Source organism: Camelina sativa, chromosome 5, assembly GCF_030686135.1.
Source record: "Camelina sativa cultivar CO46 ecotype springtype chromosome 5, ASM3068613v1".
Taxonomy (NCBI): Eukaryota; Viridiplantae; Streptophyta; class Magnoliopsida; order Brassicales; family Brassicaceae; genus Camelina; species Camelina sativa.
The window spans coordinates 8,386,068-8,406,103 of NC_141884.1; the positions used below are offsets into that span (position 1 = coordinate 8,386,068).

Below are 20,036 nucleotides of genomic sequence, written 5' to 3' on the forward strand. Positions count from 1 at the left end.
AAATGACGTTTCCGTAAGAAAGAAAGAAAAAAATAAAGAAACAAAAAATAGTGAAAGAGAGAAGTGCAAAGGGGAATCTGTTGGAAGTGTAGAAAGAGAAAGCGACGACCACACCACACCACACCAATCCAGTGTTGTTCTTTTTCTTTCCATATATACAAGAAGGATTTTGCATTTTATTATAACCAAAAAAAAATATTGCTAGTAAAAAGGTTTTTGTTTTTTGGAAGAGTTGTAAATTGTAATATACAGAAAGAGAGACAATGGGGCCTAAAGAAGGGAATCTCTGAGGAGAGACAGAGATGTTTCAGATCGAAAGAGACGCCAAATTGTGTCTGTCACTCTTGTATATCTCTATGTGTGTGGGTCTCCTCCTCCTTCTTTCTCGAAACCAAAAAATAATACACCACCTCATCCTTATATTCTTAATATTAGCTTGTATTATGTACATATATTCACTTTTCTCATGTGTGAAAAATAAGAAAACCCAAAAGTAAATGTCTAATTTATATGTAATCTTACATAGTTTACATTTGATGGTAAAAATAATTATAACTAAGAAAATATTTAATTTTTGATATTTTTGACTATAATTACAATAATTTTAATATTTAAATACATTGATTTTACATGTTGATATTAACTTTTAATTATATAACACACTTTAATTTTAGTATCTAATTAAATTACTATTATACGCGGTAAAAAAAATTACTATTATATTTTCCTATAAGCTATAAACGTTGGAAAAAGAAAGATTATGCGCATGACATATTTAGTTTACAGACTGTAGATATTTTCCAATCAGAAGCCGATGAAGGACTCTTATCTGAATTTTGTCGATTGTTGTTGTGCGTCTTAATGTTAATCAGCCATTCAGCCCTTACCATATCAAAACCTGAGAGAGAAATTTATGCTTTCATTTTTCTATCTTATGGGCTTGGGCTCCAAAAACATGGTTTGAAAGCCTTGGGCGTGTATATTGATTCTTTTTGTTTAATGATATATGAATTACACATTTGTAACAACCACAGTTCGGTTAACGATGACGAGTTGACGACACGTAGTGTATTATATAATCTATAAAACTACTATTTTTCTTCGGCAGCAAATTTCACTATTAACGAGTAGAAATTTCGGGGTTTGGATTTGGATCAGTTGTTGGAAGTGAACCACAATCAAATGAACACTATTTAGTCGCATACTATCTTTCTTTACTAGCATAGAGTAAACAGCGATGGCATTTTTCGTTTAACAACAGTACTTCTGTTACCCAAAGAAAAAAAAAAAACAGTACTGACTAAAATGAAGTACTGGCTCTGATATATCTTTTGCTAAATCATTGCAAATTTACATCATATTAATAGGAGTCCACACATATGCATTATTTTCTCAAACGACATAATTTAAATTTTAATGTCAGTGTATGGCATAGTTTTCCAATACTAGAGCTCATCTGCATAAATATATATATATATATATATATATATATATATATATATATTTTAAAAGCTAAAGAAGAAAACGACCTAAAAGGTCATTACTATGTTAGGAAAGGGATTTAGCATTTTTAAAAGTGAAAGATACGCTTTACTCAATCAAACCTTCCATTTCTAATGTTACGACAAAATTTTGTCTACTATATCATCTTTTTTAGGTAGATACGCGAATCTTAATCCTATTTTAAAAAACAAAAAAGTAATACGGCATATTTCACTCCAACCGTTAGATCTCTCATCATCTAATTGTATAACAAAATCTATACACTGTACTCTAATACAGCCAATTATTACCCAAGATGCGACTCCTTTAATTCTTCATTTAATAATTTAACCATCTCTTCTTTCTTCTTTTGCATTATTTTTTTCTAAATTAAATGATCCAAACACACAAAAATATCCAAAATCAAAGCCACACTGTAAAACCAACCGAAAGCTTCAGAATTTAAGAGACATGTTTATGTCATCTTCTTCTTCCATCATTTCGGATTGAGAGAAAGTAGGAATTTTTTTTTTCTTTTAAATCAAACCAACCAAAATGGGTAGTTCAACGACGGTGGCGTGCGACTTTTGCGGGGAGAGGACGGCGGTTCTGTTCTGCAGAGCCGATTCGGCGAAGCTGTGTTTGCCATGTGATCAGCACGTGCACTCCGCGAACCTCTTGTCTAAAAAGCACGTGCGTTCTCAGATCTGTGATAACTGCAGCAAAGAGCCGGTGTCCGTACGGTGTTTCACCGATAACCTAGTTTTGTGTCAGGAGTGTGACTGGGATGTTCACGGGAGCTGCTCCTCCGCCTCTGCTCACGAACGCTCCGCCGTCGAGGGGTTTTCTGGTTGTCCTTCTGTTTCGGAGCTCGCTGCTGTTTGGGGGATTGATTTGGAAGGGAAGAAGAAAGATGAAGATGAAGGAGAAGGAGAAGAAGAAGAACGGTTGACTGATAATTTTGGGATGGCTTTGGATTCGTGGGTTTCTGGATCTAACAACATTGTTCAAGATCTGATCGTTCCGTACGATATGTCTATGAAAAAGCAAAGCTTTAGCTTTGGGAGGTCTAAGCAAGTTGTGTATAGACAGCTTGAGGAGTTGCTCAAGAGTGGTTTCGTTAGCGGTTGTGAAGGAGACGGAGATGGAGACGGAGATGGAGACGGAGAAGGCGGAGGAGAGATTATGGTTCGGGAGGGAAACAATGGCGGAGGAAGCATTACTCATCTGTCTCCAACGACGTCGTTTACTTCTTTACTTCTCTCAGCAGAGTACCAAAGTTCTTGTGGTAATGCTGCTACGCAATTCAATGCTTCTAATCATACCATTGGTCACAACAACACTCAGGTCACGTTCTTGCTTCTGTCAAGTTATCTTACCTGTATGAAGTAGGAACATTTATTATTCTATGAATAAGCATTATCCATTTCTTTCCATGAAACCTTTGGCTGTTCGTGGTTGTTTTAGTTAGAGATACACTGTGTTATAATGTCTTGGGTTAATGCAGATATGGGATTTTAACTTGGGCAAGTCCAGGAACCCTGAGGAACCTAGTCAGTTCGAACCAAAAGACTCTACTTTCACTTTCAATAACGTCACTCATATCAAAAACGAAACCCGTCCAACCAATCTCAAAGCTTTGAGAGATAGTTACCAGGTACGTCGTAGCTAAGTAAGCTAACTGATTGTGTTTAGGTTTGGAATCATATACCGCTTTACTTAGCAGAACATAACTAGGGTTCTTTCTTCCAAAGCCTCAAAAGTCCCTAATACCGTATACCCTAATCTTGTTTCGTCATTTATGTTGCTCTGCCAACTATATACCAATTTACTATACTGTCTTGGATTAAATGAAAACCAATCTATATATATCTTTGTCGGTGAATTGTGAATTTATGATACTTACTGGTAAGATACAGCAGGATGATTCCATCCGCACAAATTCCATAAAGGGACAGGAAACATCAAGGAGCAACAATACTCCTGCTGCCATTCACTCACATAAAAGTTCTAACGACTCCAGTGACTTGCATTTCCCGGAACATGTTGTTATACCTAGTACTAAAACCACAAGATTGCTGGTGGCAACGAATGCTGATCTAGAGCGTATGGCACAGAACAGAGACAATGCTATGCAGCGGTACAAAGAAAAGAAGAAAACGCGGAGGTAAATGATGTTCTCAGTATATATATATACTTTTATTTAATTTCCTTTTTTGTAAGTTGAATTTGTCTTTCCAAACCTGAATTCGTAATTGCTTGATCAGATATGATAAGACCATAAGATATGAAACAAGGAAGGCAAGAGCTGAGACCAGGTTGCGTGTTAGGGGAAGATTTGTGAAAGCTACAGATCCTTAAGTGTGTGGGTCTCCTCGTTAGGTTTTTACATGTGAGACCATGAGTTTAAGAACTTTTTTTTTGTACTTTCACCTACCCTTGTAAATATGCAAATGATCCATCTCGAGCTGTATAGTATAGCCAGCTTTTGTCAAGCTTCTAGAAGCGATGTTTCTTAACTTTGTACCATTGAAAGTGTTTTATTAACCTTTTCTAGAAGCGATGTTTCTTAACCCGTAAATCTCGGACGTAAAACATATCACATCACTGAACAAACCAGAAGCTTCGAAATGAAGAGTACATAAATTTTGACAATTACTATGTGATAAGAAGAAAAACAAAAAATTCCTCGGCGATTATTTATAAATGTGTGCCTCTATTTTTTCTTTTGTCTCATCATTCTCAAAACAGGGATTTGCTACTATATGTGATAGGAAACTAAGATCACCGGTGAAACTAAAATGGGCGGATATTTACATATATCTGCAACTATAGGTAATGGCCTTCCTTCCTCCTCCGTGAGTTTTTAGGCAGCTACAAACATCTTACACCTTAATTCCTCCTCTGCAAAATTCACCAATCAGAACAAATATCAGCACAATTCTTGTATTTACATTTAGCAAACATAACTTCGCGTTAACAGGAGGGGAACTAAAAATCTACTTAAACGTGACACACAATGATCACTCAAAAACTAATAGATAGGGAGAAGAAGTATCAGAATCAATGGTTAACCTCTTGTTTGGACATCGTTAGGTGGTCTGCACGCTCGGGGAGAGCCTGTGGTGGTGGATGGATCAATGATATTGGGGTTAAAGGAGGTGAGGCAGTGCCTAAATTTTTAGTGCCCAGACTTGTCTTAGACATATCTAAATCTGATGCTCTAAGGTTGCTAGTAGGTATAGAGAAGCTACGAGTAATTGGAGGTGGTATTGGAAGAGGAGAAGCTGAATTTGTAATAAGAGGTTTACTAAGCAGTTGACTCTTCGAAACCAAGGGAGCTGAATATCCTAATTCCCTAGAGGACTTAGTAGAGCTTCTTGGTGGTGGTCTAGGAAGCTCATGGAGCTCGCTTATTCTCGGGGTTGAGACAAAAGTAGGGGAAGCGGTTGGAGATGATGACACTTTTGGTAACTTAGAAACTGGATTCCTTGGGATTGGACCCGAGTATAAGTGAGGTGTTGTCGAGAGAGACTTGTTAGGTAATGGTTTACTAGTCAGTGGACCAGAGAAGGATCTTCTCTTGAGTGTCCCAAGACGAGAGAACAAGAGTCCATCAGCTAAAGGCGGAGGCAACCGAGAAGATGTGTTCTTGTTACTCTCTCTCAGGACTTGTTCTTTCAAGGCTACCATTGATCTTGAGGAAACCTTTGCAGGTCCACGAGATTCCAGTGGGGATGAAAACCAAATCTGTTTTGCAATTGGCTTTGCAGGATTAGATGACCCCACGTTTCTGTTAGCTGGACTTGTAGTAGATGAGGGACTTCTTGTTGTTTCTATAGGTGTTGGCAGTGCGTAAGTGTTAAATTTCCGTGTCATAGTTGATCGCATCCGTAACAGTTTCTCTGAAGGAGGAGTTGTGCGGTTCTCGGGAAAAAGCGGTGCTGACTGGCTCACTGCCCTAACATCTCTCCTGAGCGAATGAGATTTCCTGTAGTTTCTTTCCTCATTTTCCTGCTTAAAAAATAAAGAGAGTTGGTAAGAGAGTTGTGCAAATTGAAATAATTTGGGTTGTTTTCCAGTTCCAGGTAATGACAAACAAAATTTCGTGAAACTATGAGTGCCCTGAAAAAATTTCTGAGTCATTTGAACGGAAAAGCAGAGAAGATACAGCTGTGTTACCTGTGCAATATCTGGTACTGCAACTTGTGGAAATGTGATGTCGGAGTGACCCAACTGCATGCATTAGGCGAACATCTATTAAGGAAACAGGTTTAAAAATAAAATAACACCAGATTTAAATAACTCAAGACTCATAATCTAAGCAATTTCAACAGATTCGATTCTAAAATGGCATTCGTCATCCCTACCAGGAAGTGTTCCATACAAATAAAGGGTCTATATGACCTTTTTGTTGGTTAAAGATTTCAAAATGCTTCCCGTAACAAGCATTTCCAGTTTATAAACCTCATTTATAATTTCTTTGTTGTAGTAGTCATCTTTAGGAGAAACATTGGCACATGGAGTATCAGTATTCCATTAGCAATCATCAAAAGCACTTATAAGGATAAACAGAAAATATCATCAGAACCGTATTCATATGAAACAATCACCTCTGAGGAGCCACTGACTGAAGAATCTGCATCTTGGTCCTTGTCATTAACTCTTTCAAAACTCAACTCTCCATCATCCTGCATCTCAGAACCATCGTTCTCATTGTTTTCTATTTCATCATCCCCATCATCATCTAATCCGCTGAAATGATAATCAATATGCTGCGACTCGGTTACCATCTGTACATGCGGCTCTACTTCTTCAAGCGAAGTAAGAGCCTTCTTGAAGAAGCTTAACTGCAAAACCACACAAAAAAAAGTGACATCAACACAGCTCTGGTGATCAAAATAGAAAGACGAAAAACCGCCCAAGATGAAACCTGTGCTGCATGGTGCCGTGCTGCCTGAGTCAAAAGACTACGGGTTTGCCCTTGTTTCAGGGATTTTAAACGGAAAACAAATAAAGTCGTCTCGTTTTCATATTCATCATGAGCTTCTTGTACTTGCTGTGTCGAAAAAGTTTCTCCTTTCCCACCCTTTGACCTCCCTCTCTCTCTTTGTCTTGTAAGCATGCCTTCATAAACATTCCTGAAAGGTAAAAAGTTTCATGAATAGAATACCTTTTTCCCATTAACATGTAAGAAAGTTTTGATAGGAGGAGATAATTTAATAACTATAAAATGGTATTCCCATCATGAGAGTAACAGAATATCTGAACCAATCTCAATTACCCACAAAAGTCATGTATCTCTAAAACCGGAACAAAATATATGAAGTTTCCTTCAACATTAACTTCTTTTTGTTCAACTATATTAAGGTAATGAATTTCAGATATTATTTCTGTCCCACTAATAGGTATTTCGAAATGAATAAGAAGGCGAGGCAAGAACAACCTTTTCTCATCACAAAGCCGCTGCATCTCCTGCATAACCATTTTAACACATTACTATTGTCACTTGAAAGGACTGAATCAGCAGCATATCAAACAACGCTTAAAATCTCATTCTGTCAACATGGACGCTCATATACATGCAGCAAGGATGGGGCTTCTGACCATTGACAAAAGTAAATAGATATAATAGATTCTAGATGAACAAACAAACCTCAACTATGCGGAGTTCATTAAGAAGTGACTCGGAGGGGATTGTGATTGTTTTGAATATATGAGACCGCTGAATCAACAATATTGATAGTTAATTGATTTTTGGTTGTTAGACAAAGGAAAACTCAGTAGGAAAATTTTGAACCAGTTTGTAACAAATCTCAAAAACTCACATATTTATCAACAAGTTTTTGCAACTCAAACTGCAATTTCCCCAGCATAATTAACACTCTACCTGCATAAGAATCAGAGAAGCAGAATGTTTCGATTTCAGATGCACATTGTATAGATCAAAGCAGCAGAAAATATGTAGTGTGCAGAAAACTTGGAAAAAGGATAAATGCACAGACTGTCGGTTTCAAATGTTTAAACATTGGATAATATGATGCATTTAAGGAATCTGTCTTTTAAACTTACCACTTTCTTCATCATCATTTAGAGCAGTTTTCTCAAGAAGACAAGCACCTAGTTCTCGCAAAGATTCAGAAAATTCTGCAAGCAAATGAAATCTGCAAATGATAAGGATATATATTTATTAACAAGAAGCTGTTTATCTATATAAATTTGTATGCAAAATAGATTACCATATGCACTATTTGCAGTAGCAGCGGCGGCATTGAGCAAGCTATCATAGCAATCTCTCATGTCTTCCACGTCCTGTGAAAATCACAAAACAAACTAAGCATTGTGAGACCAGTTACATCAACATGTCAATAAACCTCACTCGTAAAACATAGAGAGAGCACCAAATTGAAAAGCTAAGCTTCCTCCACAAATGTAACCCAATCATTTGGTTGTTCAAGTGAAAGAGAAGAGATCTAATTTAACCAATTTAAGAGAACGAAAAAGCTACAGAGCAACTCCAGATCCACCACCAACTATTTTCACAAAATCAATTTCATGAATCCGAAATCTGAACGTTTTACAAAATCGTTGCAACTAAGCTTAAATTTGGTAACTAATTCACATAGAGCGACGACGATCCGACGAAGAAAAAGCGAAAATACGATTAAGAGATCGCGTCATCATCAACAGGAAACAACGAGAGAGAGACAAATGAAGGCAGTTCCAAATTCTGAATTGGAGAAAGAGAGAGAGAAACCTGGGAAGCTTGGGCTAGCTCGTCTTTGGGAACGGGAGGTCGAAGATCTCTCCGGTCCTTAGATTCATGCTTGTGAAGCACACCTCGTAATCGTCGGAGAGAGGTTTTCATGGCCGGGGGAAACGCTACACTTTGTCCCGGCGAATCAAGGAAAATCGAAAACGACGACCAAGTAAGGTAGAGATGAAGATGAAGGTTTCGTCGTCTTCTCCAACTACGCCATTTCAATTGAAGAACGTAAAAGAGCCAAAGGAAAAAATCAAAACCAGAGCCAAGCCAAAAAAAAATAAAAATTAATTAATTAAAAAAATAAAAATTAAAAGCGTTTGTTTAGAGGAAAAGTTATAACCTTTGATCCTTGACTTCGTCGTCTCTTTGATTCTCTTTCGTCCTTTTTTTTTTTTTTCAATTTCTTTTGATTTTTTTTTTTTTTTAATTCTCGCTTATAATTACGTCAGCAAGTGTTATAAATGATGCCAGCACATGCTTTATGCTTTTGAATTTTTTGGGTAGAACAATTTTTCAAAATATAGATCCCATCTGCACCAAGATAAACCAAAGTAATTTATCTCAAAATTAACCATAACCCTTAATAAATAATAATATGTATATAATTTAATATTTATATCTTTATATATAAAATTAATTATTTATATCTTTGATTAAAAAGTTGAACCAAAACAATTGCTAAATTGTGTTTTATTTTAAACTAGATGAGGACTTACCCGATGTGCGGGTTTAAAGTTTTATAAATTAAATTAAATTTAACAAAAATATATTAAAATTTGTTGTATGTTATTTATAAATTTATTTTTGTTATAATACACTGATTTATACCCATTTACAAATCTTTTATGTATGTTACTATTAAAAATATTTTTTTTACACCTATACTCTATGTTACAAATATATTTTTTATCACCACCTAGAAAATATATATATGAACACATTAAGCTAACTATTTTGCTTTCACTTTTGCGTAGTTTTTTAATTACTAAGATTGTTGGCTCAAAAAATGTTTTGAATAAAAAATATACTAATCAATGATGTATCATCACAATAATATATGACCACCATGGAGGAAACTTCGGCTCCACCATCATCCCTTATGAAGAGAACCTTGCATTCAACCTCCTCCACCATGGAAAGAACCTTGGCTCCGCCATCCTCTCTTGGGGAGATAAACTTGCGTCTAACCTCCTCCACCTTCCTCTCTCGGAGCTATAACCTTGTGTCCAACCTTCTCCACTATATAGAGAACCTCGGCTCTGCCCTCCTCCTGTGTCGAGAGAAAATGTTCACGTCTTTTTACTATCTCAAAATGGCTTGCTCCCACAACCAATGAAAGTAAAAACTTTTTGCTAACGTCACAATATCTTTTGATAGTAACAAATGTTAAATTTCTCAATGTATTCGTGGAAGTATCTTTTGATGTAGTCTCTGTCTCTGTATCGCCTCAACCGCCACCTTGCTTAGTGAGCCCATGTCCACTCTCAGTCCATGGAACAACCTTTCTAAGTGGGCCCTACATCTATTCCTGGCCCGTGGACCTACCCATATTCGATGACCAGTTTGTTACGTCTGAAAGGCTTTAAAAACTTGTTTATCGACTCTACAAATCAACAAATGATCTTTTCCTGAGTGTTTGTCCTCACTCCCACAGTTCCGACAGTCACTTCTAGGAAGGTCACCCATCATGAAGTTCTCTCAGGACCCGTGACCAAAAAATAAGTGCATTTTGGTGACATATGTAGCCAAATCAATTCTTTTAAACCTTTCCGCAAACCAAAGTGTCACAGTCTTTGAGCTCATATGGATCTATCAACAACGATTTATGTTTTCCAATCTATCTATCTATGTTTGTTGTAAGCTTGTGTTTGATTAGCCTATTTTATCCATCCATTAGGTTTATAAACTTTTACTCGTTATCTCCCTTTGGGATTTAATAATGGTGACAATTATGTTTGCAAAAAAAAAAAGAAGGGTTTATGGCCAACCAATCAAGACTGAGAAATTAGAAAAAAAATTAATTTGACATAATTAAAGAAACAATATAAAATTATAAGCACGATAATATATGAATCTCAATTAATTCAAAGATGAAAATATAAATTAAATTAATCAATCTAAAAATACTACAATAAATTTTAAAATACAGTATTAGGAAAAGAAGATGCATATATTAGTCTTTTCTTTTGGTCAACAAATTAATCTTACCTATTTCCAACAGAAAAAGGAGAAAGTAGAAGAAAATTTTGGTTAAAAAAATAAGAAACATTTACTTACCATTTAAAATTTTTTTCCCAACTAAACAAAGTTGAAAGCAATGTTTTTGAATAAACTATTTAAATATGAGTATTTACAAATTTTAGAATTAATAATTAACCGTATATTTTACTTAATCTCTTTTTATATATTTTGTAGAATTAATAAATTAAAATTAAAAATAAGTAAATAATATTATAATTTTTAATTTTATGAAATATATATCTAATCTCCTTATAATTATTTAAAAAGACTTTGTGTTTTATATATAAATTCTGTAATATTTGATAATTATCTTTTTACATTATTAATATTTTTTTAAACAAAATATTTTATTTTTGTTGTAATCAAATTCCTCCTATTAAATATTAACTTTTACACATGTCAAAATCTGAGATTGCTAACTTGACACATGTCAAAATCTTGTTAATGGCTAACTTTCAAAACTCAACTTTATATAATAAGATATTACAAGTTTAAAACATGGGCAATTTTCTCTTAAAACATTGAACTCCTCCAAGGCTCCTCCGACCAAACTAGACTTTTTAGATTTGAACACGATTAGCAATGTTCAACCCTGAAATAGTAAATTATATTATTAATTAATTCAATAATACTTTAAAATTAAATAATAGTACTATTTAACCTCGCGTATGGCATGAGACAAAATGTACTTGATTATATACATAAATTATATTATAATCTTCTAATGTGTATGGAAAGTGAAAGTAAAACACCCCCAAAAAAAGTATCAGTTAAGCATTTTTCAGTTTCAACTTTCAACATATGAGCATTTCAGATTTTTCAGTTTTCAATTTGTTTAGATCCTTTGCCTAGACTGTTACCAAAGTTTAAAATAGTTTGATCATCTATGTCGAGCTTTTAAGGAAGTTATTGAATATATAAGGACTTGATTTCTATCAAAACTAAATTGGTAATCTTAAACTCTTAGTCTAGCCAACGAAAGGTAACGTTAATTAAGAAAAGGTAATGAGTTTAATGAACCTGAGTTTCATGCAATCACTACAAGAAAACAGGGTGTTTACGACTACGTTTGGCGACTAAATGCGTAGTCGAGAAATTAAGCGACTATTTGTCAACTATCTTACGACTATTTTACAACTGCGTAGCATTAGTCGTAACTCAGACGTTATTTGCCGACTAAATACAATAGTCGGTATTGTAGTCATTGATTAACGACCATTATACGACTAAATGGGAAGAACTTAATTTTGTTGGATCAAAGCAGCTAATTTGGCGACTACGTAGCAACTCTTTCTAATAGTCGGTAATTTGGCTACTAAGTAGTGACTAATGATTTGGCATTCTTCACATATATATAAACTATAAATATATGCATCATGTTGTGGCATTCTCATATTAATCTCATTTTCAAAGGCACAAACAAAATATATGTAAGTAATATCAATTTTTTAATGCTTGGTTTACCATATCTATACTTATTATTAATTATTAATTGTTAATTTTTTTAGACTTGAGCTTTTGTTTTCTATTAGTACAGTTGTGAATTGGTTGCAAAGTGAAAAATTACCTATGAAAGGTGAAGCTCAAGAAAATGTATATGAATCAGTAGGTCTGATCTTTTAAAATTAGTATCTTCATTTATGCTAAGTCATAAAATGTGAATTTAATTTAAAAATAGAAAATGTGATTTTTATTATAGTAAGTATATATGTAAATAATGTTTGTAAATTTAAAGTGATCAATATATTATATAGTGTATATATAAGTAGTATGCTTTAAATAGTATGTAAAGTAAATTAAATTACATGTTTTTTATAAAATTAATGTTGGCTACTGATTGGCGACAAAAAAGTGACTAAATTCATAAAAATTGTTATTACGTCTTGGACTAGATTTTGGACCAGATTTTGGACTCCAAAACAAGCCCAATTGTTTAAAATATTTTGCACCAACTGATCCGCGACTAATAAGCGACTAAGTTTAAAACATTTTGGGTTAATTAAACCCGGGAATCCATTTACGCGGTCCAGCCCATAACCCTAACAAACGAGATAACCCTAATTTTTCAACCCTAATCTCTCATTTCTCACCATCCTTCATCTTTCTTCTGCCAAATTCTCTCTCAATTGCCGACACCCTAATCTCTCAATCTTATTTCTCACCATCCTTCGTCTTCCTCCTGCCAATTCTCACGATGCGTCCTCTTAAGAAGCCTGGACGAAAGAGGAATGTTGTTGCCAACGCTACTCTCAGAGTCGGTGGCTCTAACCCTCCGTCGAAGGTGAGAAGAGTCAACCCTCTACCGCCTCAGTACAACTTCACGCCGGCGGCTCAAAATCCTACACCTCAGACGCCACAAGTACCAGTCCGCGTTTCCCCCCAACTTTCGACGTCAGCCGCACCGCAGGTCAGAAACTATCCACCACCACAAACTCTATTTCAGAACTCCGTGAATCGAAGCGTTGATGACCAACCAACTCGGTCATTACCAGAAGTTCAGAACAATCCTCCGGTGAGATCGAATCCTTTGCATGATTCTGCAAGATCTCCAGCTCAGAACAATCCTCCGGTTCGATCGAATCCATTGCATGATTCTGCGAGATCTACAGCTCAGAACTCTCCAGCTCAAAGTCATCCTTCTTCTCACGGTAACAACTTTGATGAGTCAGATCCAGTGTTGCCGGAACTCCGGGAGGACACGTTGAGGGCTCTTAACGCCATACTTATGGTGCCGGACCGTCATACTTTTACCACCGTCCTCTCTCCGGAACCGAAGCCTAACACGACTTGGTATGTAAACACGTATAAATCTCCAGCTCATAACATGTTTTCATATGTTTTCTTCTAGATTAGAGTTTGTTTTCTAGATTAGAGTCGATGACTTCGTTGATTTTAGATGACACACAACATCACTATTGTTTATTGTTTTGTCGAGTACTATTGTTTATTGTTTTGTCGAGTACATGAACTATTGTTTATTGTGTTTGTCATTCCCAAGTCTCTCATCATTTAGTAGTAACTAGAAGAGTATATGTGTTTTGTCATGAACTATTGTTTATTGTGAGTACATGAACTATTGTTTATTGTGAGTACATGAACTATTGTTTATTGTATTTTTCATTCCCAAGTCTCTCATCATTTAGTTAACTAGAAGAGTATATATGTGTTTTGTCATGAACTATTGTTTATTGTGAGTACATGAACTATTGTTTATTGTAAGTACATGAACTATTGTTTATTGTGTTTGTCATTCACGAGTCTGACTTGATTCTTATGTTATGAGGTTTACTCGGAATGCCAGATCACAACTGGTGCGGAAGATTACAAAGGTTTTTACAAACAAATTTGATGGTCCATTCTACAATTGGTCATGTGTGCCTCCGGATAGAAGAGAAAGATACTTCCTTGAGTTTGCGGTATATTTTTCTGTCATATATCATTTATAGATAGGTTTTAATTGTTGCTTATCACTAACTTAATTCTATTTTCTTTTTCCTAGAAAACACACACTTGGGATCCATTGATTACAGGGACAGTGCAACATTTTTTCTATGAGATATGTCAACGCCGGATGAAGAACATGGTAAGCAACGTTAGGACTAGTCGAGTGCAACCTAAATGGATCGAGGGTGAACTCTAGAAAACAATGGTTGCGCAGTGGGATACTGAAGAAGCACAAGAAAGGAGTCAAATCTATTCCAATGCTCGTATGTCAGACCGTAATGGTCTCGGTCCACACTCGCATTTATCTGGGCCAACATCGTATCAACAAGTCAAACAAGGCTTGGTGAGTAACTTTAACTTATGTCTTAACCTTTCTTTTGTAACTTTAACTTATGTCTTAACTTTTTTTTTTTTTTGTAACATTCCAGGAAGAGAAACTTGGGAGACCGGTGAGTCTTGGTGAGGTTTTAAAAGAGACACATACAAGGCCAGATGGTACGTATGTCGATCGAAAAGCCGAGAAGATCTTCTCAACTTATGAGAAAAACTTACAAGCTAAGATATCTGAGATCGAGTCAGATCCTTCACGAGCTCAGGAGCTCACAGCAGAAGATTATACGACCATCTTTCTTCAGGTAAAGTACCATTTTCACAATCTATATTTAAAGAGTCTTCAAAACTTTCATTTTCAGAACTAACAGTTTCATTTTTTCTTTTCTAAGTCCACTGAGAAGGATTCACGAGGTAATATTTTTGGACTTGGAAGCCTCAAGGATCATCTTCAGGATCTTCTCAATGGCAAGAGCTATCAACGAGGAGAGTCGTCATCATTTGTAGCATTACAAGAGCAAGTGAAGGAAGCTCATCGTATAATTGAAGAACAAGCTGCTCGTGAAGCAGAACACTCCAAAGTTCAGGCTGCGCAACAGAAGAAGATAGAGCACTTGGAAAAGTTCATCCGTACGATGTGTCCAGCCTATGTCGAATTCCAAGAGTCTGAATCAAGTGATGCATCCACCGCCACTCCAACACAACAACCTCCTTCTTAGGTTACTTCTTAGGCTACTTATTCGGCTACTTATTATGGTTTAGATTCTCTTTTGGTTATTATGAACTTGTCACTTTGGGATGATGTGTCAATCATAGTTTTTGATTGATCACTTTTGGTTCTCTTTTTGTAATTTCTAATGTGGTGAACAAATTACTATTGTGGTGAACTTTTGGTTATTAAAAATATGAATTTTAGGTTTCTGTTTGATTAGAAATTGGATTTATAAAACAAAACAAAACAATTTTGATTTTAATCACTATAGTTGTCAAACCAGTCATTAAATCTGACTTAAAGTTGTCGTAACATAGTCGTCAAATAGTAGCTACGGAGTCGTATAATTTAAAGACGAATTCACAACTATTTTCAAACTAGTCGTAACATAGTCATCCAATAGTCGTAACTAGTAACGACTAACTTACGACTATGGTTACGACTACAAGACATAGTCATAATATTGTCGCTATTTACCGACTATATTACGACTGAATTTCCTTACCGACTACCGATTTACGACAACAAATATTTTGTAAATTAGTCGTAATGTATGATTTAGCGACTATTTAGTGACTAATAGTGCAGTCGTAAATCACCTGTTTTCTTGTAGTGAATGGTTTACTTATCATTTAGTTTAGGGGTTACAAATAAAAGTTTTGTAAACTTAAGTGATTAGGTAAAGAGATTAGGGTATTGAGAGAATACTTATCTCTTGTTGGTTAACTGGGTTAACCTAAAGGCATCCTAAAAAACGGTTTACCATTTCTTTCCCTAGTCTCTAGTGTAAATGTTCAACTCTGATTGGATTGCTTGAACTCAAGTTTTTTCGTCTATGCTTCTTTAGCTAGATGGTTGGTCCTTGTTATGGACAAAAGTCACAATGCATAAGAGATTATATATCTGAAAAGTACATAAAAATAATACTACAAATTTGTTGTGGCTGACCAACAATAAAGGCTAGCTGCCATAAGAAATCACCTTGAATGGTTTAGATTACATACATCACTTGGTAATCATGAACTAATTTATTAAAGTTAAAAAAGAACTTGCTCCAAAGTTTTTTTAGGTCTAAAGAAACAAACAAAACTTATTTTCCTGACAACTGATCTCTTCATGATAACTATCATTTGAAGATGTCTGAGTTAAAGCACTTGAGCAAACAGACGACGAAGACCCTGAAGAAGACGAACAAAAACAACAACAACAACACGACGTAGCAGGAGTCAAATTCAGATCACAGCATCTTCTTCTTCTTATTTTATTCTTCTTATCTTTTCTCATAAAGTCATAAAAAATGGGACAAGTACTACTCTTCTTCTTCTCCTCCTCACTTTCCTTCTCTGTCTCTTTCTCATTCTCCAACTCGTCTCGTTCCTCTTCTTTCCTTTTATTACTATTGCTTCTCTTCTTCAAGAACACTCTGCACAGAACCCAATTCATGTTCTGTCCTTTAAAAAAAAAAAAAAAAAAAAAAAAAGAGAAGACACTTTTAGAATCCTAGCTAGCTTCTTGTTAATATTATAACAGATTCGAGTATTTGCGAATGATCTCTTCTTACATGTGATGATTCTTGTTACAAATCAACAAGACGGTACTCATGAAGAACCCAATTGGTTCTTGTCCCGTTTGGTGGTTTACCTTTGTAGAAAACCAGAGTTTTCTTCATCCCCACGGCAAGCGTCTTCTTCCCGATTTGCTTATCAATACCGGTCGCTTTCCAATAACCCGAACCGGTCGATCGGTTCGACCGGTTTCCGTTCGGGTATTTAGCTTCCTTGGTGCTAAAAAAATACCTCTCTGAGTCACAATCACCTGTGATCATCATGCATAACAAACCATCAAAAACCGAATTGAATTGAACGAGACCAATATTGGTTTTATATAGGTTTTACCTGGTAAATCCCATGGATCCGATTTACAAACATCCGTTTCCGGTATTACAGAAGCTGGTAAGGGTAAACCGGTTACTTTCCTACGCAAATATTGAACAACTAGCTCTTCATCGGTCGGGTGAAACCGGAAGCCAGGTGGTAATCTAAGTACTCCTCTGTTCTTAGTAGAGCTACGTTTCTCCATCGTGTTTTTTTGGTTTTAAAGGTTTGAGGTTTTTGAACCGTAGAAACAGAGACAAAAGAAGATGAGTGATTTATTGAAAATGGAGAGGGGAAGTTGCGTTTATTTTATAGCAATGGATGGGGTTCATATCGTATTTTTGTAATTAAGTCCGTTTTGAGCCATGTCGTAATGAATTGAATTTGCTAACATTACTATTTTAGAGTTTTGGTCTTTTAAACTTATATATAAAATGTACCACGAGACCAAAAAGAAAAAAGAAACAATGAAAAGAATACATACTATAATATAATCTCTGTTGGGATCCTTCAAACTATATAGTTCAAATTTGACAAAAATATTTCAACTAATTTTTTTTTTTTTTACTAAGTTCTGTTACGTATCGTGTATGAATGAAGTAAATTAAAGACAAAAATTTACACCTATTTGAAATAATAATAGCAGTTTATCGTTTTTAATTTAGCAAGTAACATTTTTCACGACCCAAAGACTTTTCACTCCCAAAAAAAAATAAAAAAACCTGACTAATTTGTCGTGAGACATCAATGTTTGCGAACGAGCAACTTCTACGCTTTGATCCGAACACGTGAAATCACATAGTGGGAGTCAAAGAGTTGGAGATAATTTTCATTCGTTATGTATAAATATTTCATCTCAAGACTCTAAGCAACTGATCCTCCCACGTCGACACAGGACCATCAGAATACGACGTCCCCTCTCGCTTGTTTGCAGAAAATTAAGGGCTATCCTTTGAGAGTGTTATTGTGCTAACATGAATTATTCTTGACCATTTGTTTTGACAACTTCGTTTGTTTTCCTCATTGCTTTATATTTTGTGTATCGGATTTGAGCGTCGAAATAACTTAAAAATTCTTGACCATTTGTCCTATCTTGCAAGTTTATTTACTCAAACATATATCACGTAATTAAGAATACAATAAAAAAAAACATTAGTAATTTAGTTTTAACGATCATTAATTAACATTCATGTTATTGGTGGAAAATGATGTCAGTTTATTATAGTTATGGCATATTTCGTAAACGATGTGCTACGAGCAAATCGTAGGTAAAGAAAGATGCGTATGCAACTAAATTTCGATTATTCAATTTAAGGAGATGTGGATTTCATGGGGTCTTTGAAAGTGACAAATGCCCTGAAGATTCCTCTACCCGGATGGTCCAATCATCTTTTCCCAATCCAGATAATAAATTGCATAACCATCTTTCTTTTATAAACACTTTAGCGTATATGTATTCCATTAAAAAAAAATAGACATGAGCTTTTCTTTCTTCTTTTTTGTCAACCATTCGTAAGGGTTCCTAAACCCACACGTTATTGAATCTGTAGTCTTACGTATAACGAAAGAAAAGAAATTCCAAAACGGTCGGCTTTGTACAAAATTGATAATATTATAGGAATTGACGTGTTTTCGCTAAGTATTTCCATTTGTATATTATATAGTTTGATATTGAATATTTTTATGTGATTTAGAGTATGCATGATGACTGTTTGCTGAGTTTGAAGCGAACAAGTGAACACAACAAGGCCAGTACTAGTCATTATTTGTAATTGTTTGATTGGTGAACATTGGATCTGAAAGAAAAAAAGAAACCAGAAAAGTGCTTATGTACTCGCATAACCTTTTTAAGAGGTAGAATTAATTTCAGGAGTTCAAGCAAGTTGCCAAGTTGCCATAAATTAAAAGAACAAAAAGTGGTAATAATGTTGTAGAAAGAACTTAACAAGCTAAACAAGTAAAAGATGGAATTAGGTAAATGCGTGATCGCACGGAGAATGGAGAAGTCAAGAAGGCATTTAGTTGCTTCTAAAACGACGTTCGATTGCGTTGTCCCACCGAAGATCTCTCCTCCACATTAACCTCCTTTTGTCTCACACAGTCCGTACACACCTCCTAATCTCACATTCACAAATGACTAAATTGCCTCTAGTTAAAATTCAATGGCCACCAATGAGAAATCTAGAGCAAGTGGTACGTAAGAAAGCGTGATTAGTGGGGAACATATGAAATAAAAGTGTACGAAACCACGACTATAACAAATAGTGGCGAATGTAGAAGAAACTATATTTGCTTTGTTCAACATAAAATTTATAAACTATAAACTATTTAAATATCATAGGCTTAAGAAAAGGGATGTAAACAGTAAGATCATGAATATTTTGGATTTATAACATAGGGTCAATAGAGAGTTTTAAACTCGGGTTATTTAGACAGTTAAGTGTTAATTTACGTACAAGACAATTGTAAATCCGGTGGACTTATATGATTTTATGGGAGGGGCATGGGGTCATGTTACTCCACCCCCTTTTCCGGTTAACGTAGTTGAAGTGCTGAACCGAATCGTATTTAAGTGCATGTATAATTGATAAATATGAAGTTTTTGTATGTACGTAGATTGTAGAATATACCAATGGGTTAGTTTTGGACATTAAATGTGGGGTCCAAAGAGGGACAGTGGGAGACTTCAAACAATGCCGGTTGCGTGAGGAGAAGGTAAAGGTCATGTCCCAATCCAAATAATACAATGTGGATTTGTCGTCAACGAAATCCATATGGACTTTTTTTTTAATCTTCCATGTTCTTGTGTTGTGGATATACTTGGGTTGGGTTGGGTTGCACTAGGAAAAATATACTTGGGTTGTAGAGAAATTTACGAACAATCAAGAGTATTGTATGCATGCTATAAAGTCGATCAATGGTACTTTAGTTGCTTCATACGTTTTATTCACTCAGGTTTGTTAATTAAACTCTTTTGTGCTATCCAGCTCTCGTGTAAATTGCTTCTAATCAAGGTTTTCACAATTTTGCAAAATATATAAAAGTCAACTGACAGATTAATGATCTAAATATGACGAACTAACACGCTGAAACTTTGATCGAGCCATTGAAATATGTTACCAACGGCACTCAAACTCGATCGATAATCCCCCATGACACTCTTGAAGTCTGACATTATTTTATCACG

The 20,036-nt window shown here is 35.3% G+C and overlaps 2 protein-coding genes and 2 pseudogenes across 7 annotated transcripts; 2 read left to right on the forward strand and 2 right to left on the reverse strand.

Moving 5' to 3' along the window:
• Positions 1 to 1,826: 1,826 nt before the first annotated feature.
• LOC104786216 (zinc finger protein CONSTANS-LIKE 14-like) lies at positions 1,827 to 4,041 on the forward strand. Of its 2 annotated transcripts, none has more exons than XM_010511572.2 (4): positions 1,827 to 2,829; positions 2,990 to 3,139; positions 3,402 to 3,649; positions 3,750 to 4,041. In XM_010511572.2, exons 1-4 carry the CDS (start codon positions 2,038 to 2,040, stop codon positions 3,841 to 3,843), a joined length of 1,284 nt encoding a protein of 427 aa, XP_010509874.1. In that variant the 5' UTR covers positions 1,827 to 2,037; the 3' UTR covers positions 3,844 to 4,041. The 2 variants fall into 2 exon arrangements, with proteins under 2 accessions (XP_010509874.1, XP_010509875.1); XM_010511573.2 differs by having other exon boundaries at positions 1,836 to 2,829; positions 3,405 to 3,649.
• Positions 4,042 to 4,065: 24 nt separating this feature from the next.
• LOC104786218 (uncharacterized protein At2g33490) lies at positions 4,066 to 8,599 on the reverse strand. Of its 4 annotated transcripts, none has more exons than XM_010511575.3 (11): positions 8,240 to 8,599; positions 7,722 to 7,794; positions 7,555 to 7,629; positions 7,311 to 7,372; positions 7,139 to 7,207; positions 6,929 to 6,957; positions 6,416 to 6,623; positions 6,096 to 6,332; positions 5,665 to 5,718; positions 4,558 to 5,496; positions 4,066 to 4,386 (listed from the first exon to the last, which is right to left on the reverse strand). In XM_010511575.3, the coding sequence occupies exons 1-11, from the start codon at positions 8,348 to 8,350 to the stop codon at positions 4,375 to 4,377; spliced, it is 1,869 nt and encodes a 622-aa protein (XP_010509877.1). In that variant the 5' UTR covers positions 8,351 to 8,599; the 3' UTR covers positions 4,066 to 4,374. The 4 variants fall into 4 exon arrangements, with proteins under 4 accessions (XP_010509877.1, XP_010509876.1, XP_087369501.1 ...); XM_010511574.3 differs by having other exon boundaries at positions 4,558 to 5,499; XM_087513375.1 differs by having other exon boundaries at positions 7,555 to 7,646; positions 8,240 to 8,585.
• A 4,084-nt stretch (positions 8,600 to 12,683) lies between these two features.
• Positions 12,684 to 14,982, forward strand: LOC104715260 (uncharacterized; annotated as a pseudogene).
• Positions 14,983 to 15,859: 877 nt separating this feature from the next.
• On the reverse strand, positions 15,860 to 16,803 carry LOC104786219 (NAC domain-containing protein 41-like; annotated as a pseudogene). Its single transcript, XR_015598526.1, has 2 exons — positions 16,537 to 16,803; positions 15,860 to 16,427 (listed from the first exon to the last, which is right to left on the reverse strand). The product of XR_015598526.1 is annotated as an NAC domain-containing protein 41-like (transcript).
• Between the last annotated feature and the right edge of the window lie 3,233 nt (positions 16,804 to 20,036).